General features: G+C 37.1%; 1 protein-coding gene across 16 annotated transcripts in view; it reads left to right on the top strand.

Moving 5' to 3' along the window:
- Positions 1–16874, top strand: part of Ptp52F (Protein tyrosine phosphatase 52F) — a 61013-nt gene that overhangs the window by 19265 nt on the left and 24874 nt on the right. For 8 of the 16 annotated variants that reach the window (XM_073988339.1, XM_073988343.1, XM_073988333.1 and 5 more), the window contains exons 2-6: positions 12015–12215; positions 12293–12431; positions 12724–12836; positions 12927–13202; positions 13264–13446. In XM_073988339.1, coding sequence (XP_073844440.1) covers positions 12089–12215; positions 12293–12431; positions 12724–12836; positions 12927–13202; positions 13264–13446 — 838 coding nt within the window. In that variant the 5' untranslated portion in view covers positions 12015–12088. The remainder of the gene's footprint in view (positions 1–12014; positions 12216–12292; positions 12432–12723; positions 12837–12926; positions 13203–13263; positions 13447–16874) is intronic. The other 8 variants (XM_073988336.1, XM_073988345.1, XM_073988341.1 and 5 more) reach the window with 1 other exon arrangement.

A 16874-nucleotide genomic window follows, 5' to 3' on the forward strand; every position in this document is an offset into this window, starting at 1 on the left:
AACGTTTAATAAGTATTTACCAACTTATGTCTCCCGATAAAGAATACTTGTCAGATAATTCGACCAAAAATCTCCCGTACCTCCGATTTCTTCTTTTTCTTCCCAACATTGAATATCATCCTATTTCGATGAACAAACATACTGTGTACCAACAGTACCAGGGTACATGTGCATGTATTTGGTCATTTGTAATTTCCTTCCAGCTCTGCGGGAACTAAACTGATTGACCGAAACCACCACTAAACTTTACAACTTTCGCCAAAAACTGTCCAAATAAGTGTCAAGGTTTACTCCAAATGCGAAGCTCGATAGAAATTTGTGGAAAAATTTACTTTCTTGAAAAAATATTTTTGCTATTTTTTCGCAAATTTTCGCGATTTTTTTAGGTTTTATCCTTTTCTGCCATGAGACCATTTCGAATTGGTGCGAATTGTCAAAATCTGTTCAGCCGTTCTTAAGTTATAAGCGTAGTAACTAACATCATCCTTTTTTATATATATAGATTATTATTTAATAATAATATTGGTGATTGATGATTAAAAGTTTAGAACATTCGAATTTAAAAATGATTTCAATTAATGTTCTCCTTGAGTCGTTCGTTGGTATGAATTATAGCACAAAATTGTATATAAGGGTTTGCAGGAATTGGTACGTTTCTTTGACTTAGGATATGCCGATTCCCCAAAGAATCGCAAGCACAATGTGGCTCTAAATCCTTATAACACGAAATAAGAAAATGTCCTTGCGTATTTTCCGTATTTGAAGAGAAAGAATTCTCAGAATTAAAAAAAAACTTATTTTTCAAAACATTTGGCACGTCTTTACTATTTCCCTTTTTGAATTGAAATGTTTTTCAATATTTCTCCCCAATATATTTGAATTAATAAATTGGAAGTTTCAAATTTTAATTCCATAGCCTACAATAAAATATATATGTAGTTATTTTATACAGTACAATTTGTTAGTCGCGTGCTCTTCCAGCAGCTCCTACGTAACTTTGACAGGTAGTAGTATCCTGATACTCGTACGACATGTGGATTCGACCTCCTTCCATTCCTATCGTCGAGATGTCTCCTGTAGGTTTTCCCATTCGAGGCGGAGAACATAGAGTAGATTGCGATATCTCTGTTATTTGACCAACTATGACAACCTACTTCACATCGTTGTAAAGGTGATATTTTCTACTTTCCTTGCCAGGTTTTGCTTTTGGTATACCCCATACAGAAGCTGAGATATTCGCTTTGGAAAAAACGTTGTCTTTTTATCCACATAAGTTTTTTGCGCCTTCCGACCCCTAAATATTATCCGACCATCACCAAAATCAATAGGCTTCTTCCCCTCCGGGACCCCCATCAACATCCAAAATTTCATGACGTGTAGCGTGATTTCCAAAAAAATTAAAAAAATGGAATGTGTTACCGACTATTGCGATATCTCCGTTATTTGGCCACCTACGCCAACCTGCTTTACATCATTGTAAAGATTGGATTTTCTGCTTTCATAGTCAGACTTTGCTTTGGAAGGTCCACAAACAAAGCTGTGATATTCATCATTATTATTAAAATCGCAAAAATGAGAAGTTGGGTTTTATTAGCGGCTATTGCGATATTTTCGTTGTTTGACCACCTCGCTTTGAAATAAAATGTTGACTTTTCTCCAAATAAGGTTTTTGCCCATTCCGACCCCTAAATATTATCGGACCATCACCAAAATATATATAGGCTTCTTTCTCTTCGAGACCCCCATTAACCCTCAAAATTTCGTGACGATCCGATCAAAATTGCGACCTGTAGCATTACTTCCAAAAAAATTGATAAATGGGATGTATAACCGACTATTGCGATATCTCCGTTATTTGGTCACCTACGCCGACCTAGTTTGCATCATTATAAAGAGGGAATCTTCTACTTTCATAGTCAGGCTTTGCTTTTGGAAGGTCCACAAACAAAGCTGTGATATTCATAATTATTATTAAAATCGCAAAAATGAAAATTTGGGTTTTATTTGCGACTATTGTGATATCTTCGTTGATTGATCACCTACGAGAACCTACTTTACATCATTAGAAAGATGATATTTTCTACTTTCATTGTCAGGTTTTGCTTTTGGTACACCCCGTACAGAAGCTGAGATATTCGCTTTGGAAAAAACGTTGTCTTTTTATCCACATAAGTTTTTTGCCCCTTCGGACCCCTAAATATTATCCGACCATCACCAAAATCAATAGGCTTCTTCCCCTCCGGGACCCCCATCAACATCCAAAATTTCGTGACTATCCGATCAAGATTGCGACGTGTAGCGTGATTACAAGGTTTAAACATATAGCCAGATCGACTCAGCTCGTCGAGACATTCATTTTGGTATATTATTTCGATGCGTTACAAACTTTTTGGCCGAAACCAACTTATAATATCCTCCCCACATAGTGGGGAGTCTGGCGTTTTGTTTCTCGACTAACTTCCATATTCTTTCCAACAGTAGGAATCCCTACTGAAGTTATCATCCCACATGAGATCTCAGTGACGGATACAACTGCTATTTTGCTGTCATTCCCAAACGAGCCAATGACCTTAACTGTCTGCTGATTCCTTATTGTCGAAGCTAATTACCTTAACTATCTTTCCTTTCTAACTTCATCACGAACTTCATATTAGATCTTATCAGCTGAAATGCTCTTACGCGGGAAATATTCGAATTTTTATTTGCATACCTATTGTAGTATGTAAACGATGTTCCGTTCCGGGTGTTATCGGTATGCTTTCTTATCCACTGCATATTTGGCATTTTTGTAGGTCTGCGATATCAGTGAATCATCCATCTTATTGATTGGTATTTCTCCCTTGAGGAGGAGTAATGCTCTGTCTCTCGAGACTGTAGTTTATGTCGTCTAGTTCCGACTTCTTAGTTACTGTCCGTTTCTTTGTGACACCTTGAGCTGGCGGCGACAGTAGTGCGGAGTTCACTGTCAGTGCAGGGACTGAGGTCAACAGCGTGGGAGGCTAACCACGGCATCCTGGTATCAACGATGTTCCGTTCAAATACAGTTGATACCCTACTTTAAACCCTTAAAAACACCGATAGGCACGTGATCGTTTAAAACCCCGGTGTTGTGGGATCTTTTTTGAGGTAGGAGATCTCTACCTGATATATGTCACTCGTCCCAGAGGTGTATTTTCTCAACGGGGCTTGGGACCAGTTTCGGCGTAGTTAACACTACTGCTTACTATCCTACCCAGACATAATCAGAAAATGAAAATATATTGAAATCAACAAATGAAAATATTGGAATCTGATAATATTTAATAAATATCTTTCGCTTGAGCTTATTTGCCCATTACGAGGAAATATTGTAATGATGATCTCACTGGCTTATCAAAGTGCAGTATTGTTTCGTCCACACATTTATCAGAAGGAAGGATAACATCGTCATAATCACAAGAAGACATTTGGAAAGAATGTACGAAAAAGTATTGAATTCAGCAAATGCAGATATGAATGGTTGTTGAAAGAAAAGAAAACAATACTGGCATTCGAATTATAAAAATAATGTCAAAATACTTCATGTATTTATGTATGTAGATAAGATAATAACGGTAAACGCCTTTGCTGGTTTGTGGTTGATTAAAAATCGAAAATAAGAAATTAAATCGACATTCTTAAATTTGCTCAGCTCGATTGATTCACCGAAAAGTAATTTACACCACCATTCCGTTGTGGTTGTTTTAGTTAACAACCATTTATTTGTCTGGTAGTTGGTGGTTTGATTATTTGTCATAAACCTAAAAATAGGTAAAGATTATCATTGAGAATGAGAATAACATTAATGCCAGATTTGAATGACTGATTGGCGTTTTTTATGAATAAACAGACAATGCCGATGTATTTTTGCCGATTAATACAATTAACTCAATATAAATCAGCGATAGGCACCATATATTTCTATTGCATACTTTTGTGGGTGTCATCGTGTGAGTATATGCTTTTTCAATAAGTTGAATTGTGTGTGTAGAGAGAAACGTTCACTGAGAGAACGGGCACGCTCTCTTGCCTAACGCTAATATACATACCCGCTATCGCTAAAAATTCCAATTGTCGCAATTTAATTAGTCCAGAACTAGTTCAATGCGGTACTAGTACACAACTGATCCCTAAGTAAGGCGAAGGGAACCATTTGACACCGTTTTATCCCAAAGTAAACGACGAGACGGCAGTTGCGACTATAGTCGCATATATTTACTCCTAAATTAAATCCACTATTTTTTAACTTAAACGACGAGTTGTATAAATAATTCACATTTGCATTTTCTTAATAACTTTAATATAAATGCAGCATCCAATAACAGAAGCTAGTGTTGATGGACTCAACGTATTCGGACATATTATTCATATTGTGTTGGTATAAAAAGGAACACGAAGGAAATATAAAAATTGACCGCCGTCAGTTGCATCTAAATTACTCCTAAATTAAATATACCACTTTTTTAAACAACTACAGAAGAACTGGTATATGACTGTAAACTTGGAACTAGTACAATACCATCTACGGGTAATGCATAGAGAGTCAATTTGTTACTTTCGCGGACATCTCCTTGTAAAAGTTTACAGTTGATTGCATTGTAAGGGGTCTAAAGTGGAACTAGTTACTGTAACCTTTGGAATCGACGAGTTTCCGATTCCGAACTAGTCCATGTCGCTAGCTGGTACTTATGTACATGTGTTTGAAAGTACGTACATTAGGGTTATAACTTGTTAGAAATTTTTGCAAATATCCAGTACCACCGCATAGCCATTTATAGCGTGCATATTTTTTAAGAACTGTTGTGTAATATTTTTTTTCGAGAAAAATAAATATTTCTGCATTCGGCGCGGTGGGGTGAAGTTTGTTTGTCGATTATCGTAGTCGATATTGTATCTTTCCATTAGTCTGAAATTGTGAAATGTCCAATGAAATGCAGAAAAAAACTTGACAGTTAGGTGTGGTTTCTTTTTCTTTTCCGCTTAAGGTGTGGTTTGCATTCATTAAAATATAACCACCCCTTGAGTAATAAAATCAAAACCGCTTTGAATGAGGGAACTTTTTCAACGAATCGTTGGTGTTTGTAAATTTTTCATATTTAGTGGTATTCTTTAGTTACAACCCTAATGTACATACTTCTTATTCATATATATGCATGCATACCTTCCCGCAAACATCCCCAAAGGGAAGAGGGAGACTTCTTTCACATCAATGAGTGCACAACGATTCATATTAGCGCAATGATATGGGAACTACTTTTTATTTCCTATTCCGAACGGCGTTTCTTATGACGTCAGTTGGGGAGACGTTTTACATGGCTGAAATACTCAGATATTGCCGCCAACATCACGCTGAGGAGTAGTTTTGCCTCTGTTGAAAATGTAATGTTGCTTGGCTCGGAAATCTAACCCTGACATACAGAAACCAAGGCGGCTGCATATACCATTGCACCACGGTTGCACCCACTTATTCATATTAGTTAGTGATTAGTGATTGACCCCCTTTTCCAAGTAAAGGTGGATCTCAAACAGATTTATTATTTTACTCTCTTTGAGAGCTTTTACATTTTGTTGATTGTCTAAATGTAGACCTCAGAAAAGTACATCTCGATTTTCTTCTTCTTTGGTGGCTGTGCTTGAATCAGATCATTTGTTCCATAAGACAAACTAATGCTAGGTTTACATTTACGAAATCCACTCGATTTCAACTGTCAAATCCATAGGTTAAACGTCAAATAAAATCCAGATGAGATTTCATTTGACGTTTGAGCTATGGAATTGACAGTTGAAATTGACAGTTGAAATCGAGTGGATTTCGTAAATGTAAACCAAGCTTAAGAATACGTTTTCCGATTTCTTAAAATACCAGTTTTGGGGATTCCACAGTTTTCGATGTCATCATTCACCTGTCCTTTCCAACAAAGACCTGGCATACGCATTTTTCGTGCATTCTTATGACATGACCACGCTAACGCAATCGTTGTACTTTAACACGTTTAACTATTTCGATGTATATTGTATTGCTCGTGCTTCATTACAGCCATACATTAGCACGGATAGTATCGATGTTTTTTAAAGAGTGATTTTTGTTTCACGAGAGGTGGTTTTTATTGCCTCAGCATTTATGCTAACGAGGGTATAAACACTTTCATACGGGCAAAATGTGTCACATCGAAATTATGGTTTTAAACCCCAAGTATATTTGAAGAAATCCGTTTCAGACAATTTGGAGACGATTTAGCCTTGTTCGTCCGTCTGTCTTTCTGGCTAGAGCGCAATATCACTCTCCGATCAACCGATTCGATCCATTCGAAGATGGGCCAAATCGGTCCAGTGCGAGACATAAATCAGGTTCGAATATGGACTACTAGCAAAATTCCCGCTACTTCGTATGCGGAAAGGGAATAATATACAAATAAACAATATTTAATATTAAAATTGTGGACACTGAATTGATATGATATCATATCATTTATTCAAAAAATGTTACTTAACGCGCTCGCTTTGACATGAGCACTATACAACAGTTATTTTTTTACAAATTTTAATTTAGGCCATTTTGTTCTCCGGGGGCTTTTTGAACTCTAACAGTGAACCTGACAAATAAATAATAAATCAGAAGTCCACTTCAATTCCTTAGCTCAATACCAAAACTTTCGTGCTTTTCGCACACTAATTATATAATTCCAGCTTCACCCAACACCATATTTAGTACTATTTTGTACTTTTAGTATTTCCAATACCAACTCATTAATTCAGTCCTTACCGACTTCCATACCTAATTTCAGAATTTTTAAGCATTTCAAAAACTCTTTATCTGAACACCAACATAGACCCTAATAAAAAGTTCGGGATTCCAGCTATATCCATTTATGGAACATAAAAACGGTACCAAATTTAGTACTTATAATATGTATAAGTTTCAAAAATTCCATCGCTATTAGCAAAACTATATCCCAACCGCGATACTCATTTACAGCTTTATCTGAACAATTTGAACAAAATTTTGTGGTATTTAGTAATTTTCGTTCACTTATGGTACGTATATCCACAACCACGTCCATATCTCAACCCTACACACCAACAGCGACTATGATACTAAATTTCAGAATCCCGCCTTTATTCATATACCATTTAATACTATTCCTACGAAAGTACGAATTTCAATAAATATCTCAATGCTCCACTCCAACAGTAATCTCACCCAAATCCAAATTGTACCAAACTTATTACCTTTAATACTTTTTGTACACATAAGTACGAAATTCAAAAAACTATCTCAATTCTGCACTCCATCAGTAATCATAATTCTAAATTTTAGGATCCCAGCTCTATTGGCATTCAATCCAATACTCCAACAGTAATCTCGTTTCAAAATTTTAGAATTCCGTCTCTATCCGTTTAATCAAATCCAAATAGTACCAAATTTAGTACTTTTTAAGTACGAATTTCCAAAAATACCCACATATCTCAATCTCACACTTCAACAGTAATCCTAATTCTAAATCTAAATTTCAGGTTTGCAGTTCTATTCGTTTACCCGAATCCATTGTATAGAATTTAGTACCATTTAGTACTTTTCGTACACTTAAGTACGAATTTCCAAAACTACTTAATCCTATACTCAAACAGTAATCATTACTCCGAATTTCAATATTACGCCTCTATCAATTTTAGTACTTAAGTACTTTTAGTACAAAGTAAAAATTTCCAAAGCTACTTCAATATTTCAATCCTACAATTCACCAGTAATCCTAGCTAAAAATTTCAGATTTGCAGCTCTATCCGTTTACCCAATTCCAAAATTGTACCAAATTTCGTACCATTTAGTACTTTTCGTATACATAAGTACGAATTTCCAAAGCTACCTCAATATCTCAATCCTACACTTAACCAGTGATCGTAATTCCAATTTTTAGTTTTCCAGCTCTACCCGTTTACCCGAATCCAAATTGTACCAAATGTAGTACCATTTAGTACTTTTGGTAGACATAATCACAAATTTACAAAACTACCCCCATATCTCAATCTTACACTTCAAAAATAATCTTAATTCCAAATTTCAGGTTTCTAGCTCTATCTGTTCACCCAAATCCAAATTGTACTAAATTTAGTACCATTTAGTACTTTTCGTACACATGAGTACGAATTTCCAAAACAATTTCCTTTTATAAACACCACTTCCCAACCTTGATTTCCGTACCAAATTCCAAGATTCTAGCTATAGTCTTTCAAAATATACAATTGGTACTAAATTTAATAACTTTTAGTACTTTTCGTACACTTATTGTTCGAATTTCCAAAAACCCTTTAATACATCTTTCCAACTCTCCATCAGTGACCCTCACTCCAAATTTCGGAATTATAGCTCTTCCCGTTTGCCTAATACAAAGGGTACCATATTTAGTTCCTTTAGTCAGTCACTCACTCACTCATCACCAAGCTCTTTTATATATATAGATATCGGTCTACTCCTTCGGGCATCTTCTACACAAAATTATGGAAAAGTACATTTTAAGAGCTGCTATCAAATCCCTTTGATTATTGCGGTACAAGTTTTTTTTAAAAATTTTCACTAAAGTGGTACTCACGATATCTTTTGAACGGAGAAACCAATTCGGTCCAAAGAATGACTCCCAAAATAAGATCAACTTTCAAAATGGATCCGTTCCTTAAGTAGCAGTGAAAATTCTCTACAACATTTTCTTTAGTCACATTTCGATTTCCGTTTCCAAGCAAAATCCTGAAAACCTTAAAATAACTAAAAATTTGAACTTTGCGATTTCTTTACAAAATTCCTCCAGCGATTTTTTCTTGTTTTTGGATTGCCCTAATCCATGAACATTGTTTTTTCAGAATCCGCAAAAACTTCCCAGGTGTAAGCGGTTTTCATTTAAAGATACTTAAGGCGCACTGTGCAAGACATTGTTTTATAAGGAGGGGATAAGGTCAGTGCAGTGCGGTAAAACCTACGAAAATATCATTTAGGTCAATCTTGTAGAGAATTTTCACTGCTACAACATTTTCTTTCGATAGGACTTACGGTTTCCTAGCAAAATCGTGAAAACCTAAAAAACCCTAAAAATGTGAACTTTAACCCCTCCGGCGATTTTTTTCTTTTTTCTCATCTATAAACATTGTACTTACAGAATCCGCTTTTTCTTGTTTTTGGGTTTTTCTCATCTATGAACATTGCTGTTTCAGAAACCGCAAAAACTTCTTAGGTGTAAGCGCCTTTCATTTAATGTTTTTTTCCTGCTAGCTGGTGCTAACGAACTAATGCACACACCTTATCAGCTCGTCGTTTGGCTGGTAACCCATCAACTCCTACTGCCTTATTATTTAGCCGACTTGTTGTTGTCTTAACCTCATTATGGCTGGACGTTATACATTTGAATCCATCACTTGGAATTGGTACTGTGACCTCGTTGTTGTTGTTGTTGTATCAATGCAAATATCTGGTTCTGGTTGCTCTGTATCCAGGCTCAAAATTCTAGAGCCTGGACTGGCTGCGTCCATAAAAATCAGGAGACGGGTGAGTGGAGTTAGCTGGGCAGCTAAACAATTGCAGCAGGTTGTGTGATCCCAATCCACATGCAGGGTATGCGTTGGGTATCGTGGCATCAATTCGTGCCTAATATGAATTGATGCGACTGCATCGTACGGATTTTAACTGGGCTGCCTTGGCACCTAGAGTGGTCTCTAAGTACGGCATTCACGCTTTATTCGGAATCAGGACACCATCGACCAATATTTTCAGTGGGAGCCTCATTCAAGTCGTCCAAGTGATGCACAGTGTGGAAGATTTAGCGGCGGATATTTTCATATTCCTCAAATGGAAGAACTGCACTAAGGTACTTCCTCGGCTAGGATGGCTCTTCTTAGACGGTGCTATGCCGTGTCAGTTACTGTCACGCCGTTGAATCTAACAGCCGTTCTATCATCCTTCTTTCCCAGATTTGAGAGTGATTTAACCGTTGCCCATAATTTACTTAATGATGTATCAATGTTGCGTTGCTTTAGGTGGTCTAGCCACTTTTTCCGGTTATGTTCGCCTACTATCATGTTGACGTGAAGAGTAAGTGTATTAATTCTTGGGTTTTCAGGGTTCGTACGACGAAGCTCATCACTCTCAGTTGCTAGTCCCGTCGTCTCTGCTGGAAAATTTGGTCTGATTTCGTGTACTCGACCAACAGGTATGTAGCGAGAGGCTGCTTTAGTGATGATGTCCCGTAAACTTCTCTCAGCTACCCGAGAATCTAAGGGAATGTGCAGCTCTCTGAAGCGGTGATTTGTAAATTCTATGAACCATTGCCAATCAGCTTTCCCATGATTCAGAGGTTGTGATGACGGCTGGTCTATTTACAGAGAACCAAGGGAAATGATGTGATGCCAAGATACGTAATTTATCAGAACTGGTGCCACAATGGTGATATCTGGAGAGCTGTGGCATTCTCCTCGTATATTCGTAATAGCTTGTTCATTCACCGTGCAAAACGTGGATCCATCAATTTGCTCGACCAGCGTTGTAACCTTCTGGTCATTAGCTAGGACGGAATACCAAAGCCTATGATGGGCATTGAAGACACCAGACGGTTATTACCCTCTAAATTCCAATTGATATCGGGCATGTAACGCGGGGGAGAGCTATTCTTCTGCGTTATGTACACAATAAACAGCTCTACTGCTACCCCCATATATTCTATGCATAGGTCATTGAGTCAAGATCAAGCGAGATAGGTCTGTACTGGACAGACTGGTGTATTAGTAAGGAAAGTTCTCATCCTCCGCTTCATGTATGATGCTTCAGCAAAACATTGCAAAGAGAATGCTATTTAGCACCATGTTTGTTTAAAGAGAAATGAACATTTTGTAACTTTTTGGATTACGGAATCTTTTTTGCCAAAAATATGCAAAAGTTGTGAAAATTGGGGAACTTTTTTTGTTCTGGAACACAACTGATATGAAAAACTGCATATGAAAAACTAGCCTCTAAAGCCATCATCAATTAAGTCGCTTCTTTTAAAATTAATGTCAAAAAATAAATGATTTGTTTAACATTTTTATTTGTATATGTAAACTTATGCCAAATAGTGTACACATATACAGTGACACAAAAAAGTATACATACACCCTACAAAAATGCAGTTTTGGCTAAATCGTTGGGTTTTTTACAGCAACAACTGCACTGTGTGCTCCTGGTGACAAAATAACCATAATTACACAAATTTATGAAATTTGTACTGTGAACAACGTCGTTTTCGTATTATGATCATTACCGTTACTATAGGCGCGAAACGTGTCGTGTAATTGTACATTCCTGAGTCAATTGATGCATGCCCAAGGATTGTATCCCACATTATTACAAGCCAATTCAAGGCCATCTATATGTAATTTGCTCCAAAAATTCCACGAAATCTATTCACTTCCTGTGAAATCTGAGAGAAAACGTGGATTTATCGACGTTCAGGAAGGTATATTAGGCACAAAAACAACTTCAAAGCTTTCTAGGGTCTCAAGATTTGCCATCTCATACGAATTTTTTGCTTTTTATAAAGTACAATACCCAAAAACGCAAAAAAATTAAGCAAGGGTCAGCTTTAACGAGGTATATAAGAAATTTGACCCTAAATAACGACATTTGACCCCCAAAAATTATTTTCTTTTCTCTAAAATATATCTCAGATACCCAGAGACATCCGCCAAAACTAAAAAATGTATAAATTTTGCTACTAATTCCATAAATTTTACGATAATACTCGTATTTCCTTGGGGTGTATGTATACTTTTCTGTGTTGTGAAAATTGAATTTCTTTAATTGTATTAAATATACGTATTAGATTAAAATACATTTGTGTAATTATGGTTATTTTGTCACCAAGAAGCTACACAGTGCAGTTGTTGCTGTAAAAAACCCAACGATTTAGCCAAAACTGCATTTTTGTAGGGTGTATGTATACTTTTCTGTGTCACTGTATGTATTTTTTAATCTCTTACAGATCATTGAAATAATGTTGATTATTGGTTCTAATTGATTTTAAAAAGTTTGAACAGATATTATGAAAATATCGATATGACGAACAAGTTTCATTTGCGAAGACGTTGGAAACCACCGTTTCCTACATGGCAGCTTTTTATTCTAGTCCTAAGTGGTTTAATATTCCACATCTCAGCTGAGGGAAGTGGAGAGGACATTGCAGGTATGTGTTTTTACAGTCTACAAATATGTACTGTGTTCGTTTGTAAAATTTATCGGTTCGTTATCTTTTTATTTTAGTCCCAGAGATCAATGTAGAGAAAACTCCATTTAGTCTTAAGTTTTCTGTAGTCGATACGGAGAATTACCAATTGCAAAATGTTACGTGTAAAAATAGTAAGAACAACGACGAAGCGGTGGGGAATGAAGAATTCATCTGGTAAATATGATAACTCTTTATCCATTAGCCTTTAATATACATATGTTTCCTTTTGCTATTGGATGGATTTTAAAATGCGAAATAAACAAATTTGGAGGCTTTAATGTTAATAGTTCACATTAAAAATTATTGCTGAGAAGACCCTCCTTTTTAATGGCCTGTTTTGTTTTCAAGATAATCCGAGGCCTATAAATCTGTTCGAAAAATAAAAAAACAAAAGAAAACATATAATAATGGGGGTTACGTTAACTAATTAATATTTTATTTGTAAATTCTTTTTTTCCCATTTTAGTGAAAACTTGGATCCATGTTCATCGTATTTTGCCGTTCTTACCATAAAACAGCTAAACGATGAAACACAATCGGTGGTGGAAATAACCAAAGAAGAACGCACAGAGTATACAGGTAGTGAAAATTCCATTTTATTCAATAATTTTGAAAGTTCCTAACTTCTGGAATCACATTTTAATTTCACTTGTTTTCCCTTGTCTTAAGAACCATCAACAAGAATTGAGAAAATACTTCCATCAACTCAGTCAATAAATATGACCTGGCAGTCGGAAAATCGAACATGTATTTTGAATTTCCTTATCGAGGCCAAGTCGCAGGACAATTCTTTAATCTTCAAGTGGACAGTGACAAATGACATTGATTTCTTACAAATGGATGGTTTAAATCCTTGTCAGAACTACACAATCCAATTGAAGACCTACAATATCAACAATAGTATAATTTCAACCGTTCCAGCTGAGGCCCGCACGGAATACCTTGGTAAGTTTACAGCTTCGATTTATTTTTCATAAAAAACTAAACTTTTCAAATTTCTGTTCAGAACCGGGCGATGTCGAACTGATTCTATCCAACAACACTAATGCCGATTCAAAAGTCACATGGGAACTTAAATCACCTACGACTTGTGTAAATTTTTACTACCTCAAATGGACACTTTTGGATTGTAGCCCTGACAATGTTGGCAGTTTTGTTGAAGACACAACGGAAGCCCCAGAAGCCGGTAGTAAGTAATTTCTGGTATAAGAACAATATCAATTAATTACAAAAATTAAAGCTTAATTTCTAAAATCCGCAAACATATCCTGCTAATAGTGCAGTACAGTGTGCTAGCTATCTACCAGTGAATATGACGGAACCTATGTTGGTACACATAATTATGTTAGACCTTCATAATTATAATTCCATTAATAAATAATCTAAGGGGCATTGCAGTAAAAAAACCCAGGAGAAGATAGAACACTCTCACACCAAAAAGAGAAATTTGAGACCTAAAGAAAAGATTTGAACAAAATAGCTTAAGATGGTTTGGGAAAGTCGCCACAATGACAGGCAATTGTCATCAACATACATAATTAAATGTAAGAGTCGCCGCCTGAACAGGATTGGTCTGCAGGGTATTTTGTGGGCAGATGTTAAGCGTTGCACCATAAATCCTGGCGCCCAAAAAATTGAGGAGGTAAATTATATGAATGGGCATCCGAGACGAATAATCTACCAAATCTTAAAGCGATATTTTCGCCAGAAGATGACTATGTAAATACGAAAGAGGATTTGAATTTGAGATATTAACTGGCCAAAGTTATCGCGAACACAAAAAACTTCTTACTGTAATATGTACTAAACCGCACACTAACCGGATCTCAGTTGCGCCAAAACAACTCTCGTTTGTATAGACAGCTGCTGTTTTTCCATTACCACGGATGACAGGTGATCTTCGAGGACCGCATTCCTATGATAGGGTCTTATAGCCCAGGGCGATTGCATCAGTATGAATATCCCTCAAATCTGCCTGATAAACCTGTTGATCAAGGTTCTCTTTTGTATATTTTGAACTCCCTCTCTATATCATGAAGATCATTCCTGACATTCCGGGACGGGAGTATCCACTATCCACTAGATGGTTCTTTCTATAGCATCCAAGCAGATATTGCATCGACAGCATCCTATTGTGAAGCCGCTGCGGCAAGATCTTAGCCTCCTCATGTAAATGGTCCACTCAAGGCAGGCCTGCTTAGGTTGTCAGGTCTGAATTCTGGCAAGTTTGCAAGCTTTCTATTGTGTGTCACTTATGTTGGCAAACCACACTGGCATAGCTTACCATGCTCGTTGTATGTGGTTAACAAGGTTTTGTTTATCTGCTCTCCAAATGCTGTCGGCTAGGGACTTGAGGACTTCTCGTGTTATCTCACATAGCTGATCAAAGAGCTCAACAAGTTCAATAAGATAGGATTTTAGCCTGACACAAATTTTATCAACGGTGGGACATGACGCCTTGAAAAGCATAGCATGTCTGACCCTATCAAAAGCATTAGTTAGGTCCAATGCAACCTTCACTGTTCTGAGGCACGGTTTGTTCTGGTTGAGACCTCGGATAATATGTGTGGAAATGCTGTGCATTTTTTTGTAGTATGCTGCTTCCGGAACCCGTATTAACAATCCACAACTGGGTAGATACCACGCTCTGATGCTTGGGAGGAGTAACACCACAAGTATTTTTGCTATTGGTGACAAAATGATATCAGCCTGTATGATTCATCTTTCCTGGCATCCTTGCCAGGTTTCAGGAACGGGACCCCACTGCCCATTTCGTGAAATATTAGGTTGGCAAACGATAGATTCATGAATCCATAGGTTCGCCCAGCTGTTTCAGCATCACCATTGAAATTCCGTAAGGTGTAAGCACTTTGGATGATCGTGGTGGTTCCTCCTAGGCTGGAAGAGATCCCAAACAATATAAAACACTTCTCTTCGCCCGGTCGCTATTATGGTGCTCAATAAATTGTCTGCTAGAACAATCCGCGTATTTCTTTGAATCTGTCACAACCATGCTGTTAAACATGACAGATGTCAGATCGCCTTTTTATAAGGGTTCGATAACGCCTTAACCGTTGTCCATAATTTATTACTACCGCTTTCAATTTTTCAGCACTTCAGATGCTCTAGCTAATCTATTGACTACCATTGTCACTTCTCTGACTGTGGGAAATTCCCGGAAATTCTTCCCTGCTACCAGTGGGATTGGGCAGTTCTCTGAAGCCTTGAAGTCGGGTGGTCTATCGATGAAGATGAAGATGGAGAGATGAATCGACCCAAGAGAAATGATGGGTTGTTAAATCACATCATTCGTAAGGCCATCTGATACTATGGATATGTCAGGATATGTCGCATTCTCCTCGTCCACGGTGCAAAATATGGAGCTATCTATTCGCTCAGCCAGCGCTATGTCTCTCAGGTCATTCTCTAGGGTTGAATGTCATAACCCATGATGTGCATTGAATTCTCATGGAACCAGCCGGTTATCACCCTCCAACAGTGGCCTAATGTCAGGCGAATAACGCGGTACACAGACATTAGTCGGGATGTACACATCTAGCAATTCTATCTCTACGGTCCCACACTTTACTTCTACCCCCAAACACTACAAACATGGGTCACTAGGATCGAGCTCTGCACTGGACAGACTGGTGTAATACGATTGCAAGTATACTTCTCGTACGATCCAAGTGAAGTATGTTGTATCCAGCTTTAGAAGTTTTTTGCAAAAGTACTGATGTGAGACTCACATAGTTTTGATTTTTTTCGGGGACAAGTTCATGCTTACTGAGATAATGGTCCAAATCCCTAAAAACCATGCCATGCCATGTATCCTACTTGACCGAAACTTTTACTTCCACGAAGGTATGTCGGACAACATATTCGGATATCTCTGTTATATTAAGGGCTATTCAAGGATAGTTTTGACAATTTTACCGAAGTTACTCTTTGTGGTCCCTTTTAAAGCGATATAATGTTCTTCATGGGAAAGTCCAAGCTTCCTGATATTAAATGCTTCAATATTTAGCGCCACTCCTTGATACACCTCTCGCACTTAAGTTTTTAGCAATCTTTGTGTTGTGTATTTTTACTCACCATATTTCTCTTAATAATGGTCCGAATCTTCCAAATATTTATAAATGTTCGTGGTGCCTTTTTAATCACGGGAATTGACTTTTTTGCAGTTCAACAACGCCTGCCGGATATTGTGGTTTTTTTACTTTTTCTCCAGGAATACAATGGTAGCTGATCATTCTATTCTGCTAGTCACAAGTGGCATGTTCACGATTTGCACCGGACGGTATTACCTACAGTGTCTATAATCCTTTCTAACTTGTTGTTATACCCTCCCACCATAGCATGGGGGGAAAATCAAGTTTGTTTTTCCGTTTGTAAGTCCCAATTTACATTAGGCAATTTTCCTTGCGGCTATTGTCAATTTGTAGGTGAGAGAGGGTGTTGAGAGGCAAAGGATTACCATATGCCTCTCCTCTCTCTCCATCAAACTGATAATTGTCGCAAGGAAAATTGCCTAATATAAATATGGACTAACGCATTAAAATAATCAATATGGAGTTTTTTAGTATTTATTTAAAAAGGTTCTGGCCAAAAATATAT

This window comes from Musca autumnalis, unplaced genomic scaffold, assembly GCF_047663935.1.
Source record: "Musca autumnalis isolate F117 unplaced genomic scaffold, ASM4766393v1 scaffold_5, whole genome shotgun sequence".
Classification (NCBI taxonomy): domain Eukaryota; kingdom Metazoa; phylum Arthropoda; class Insecta; order Diptera; family Muscidae; genus Musca; species Musca autumnalis.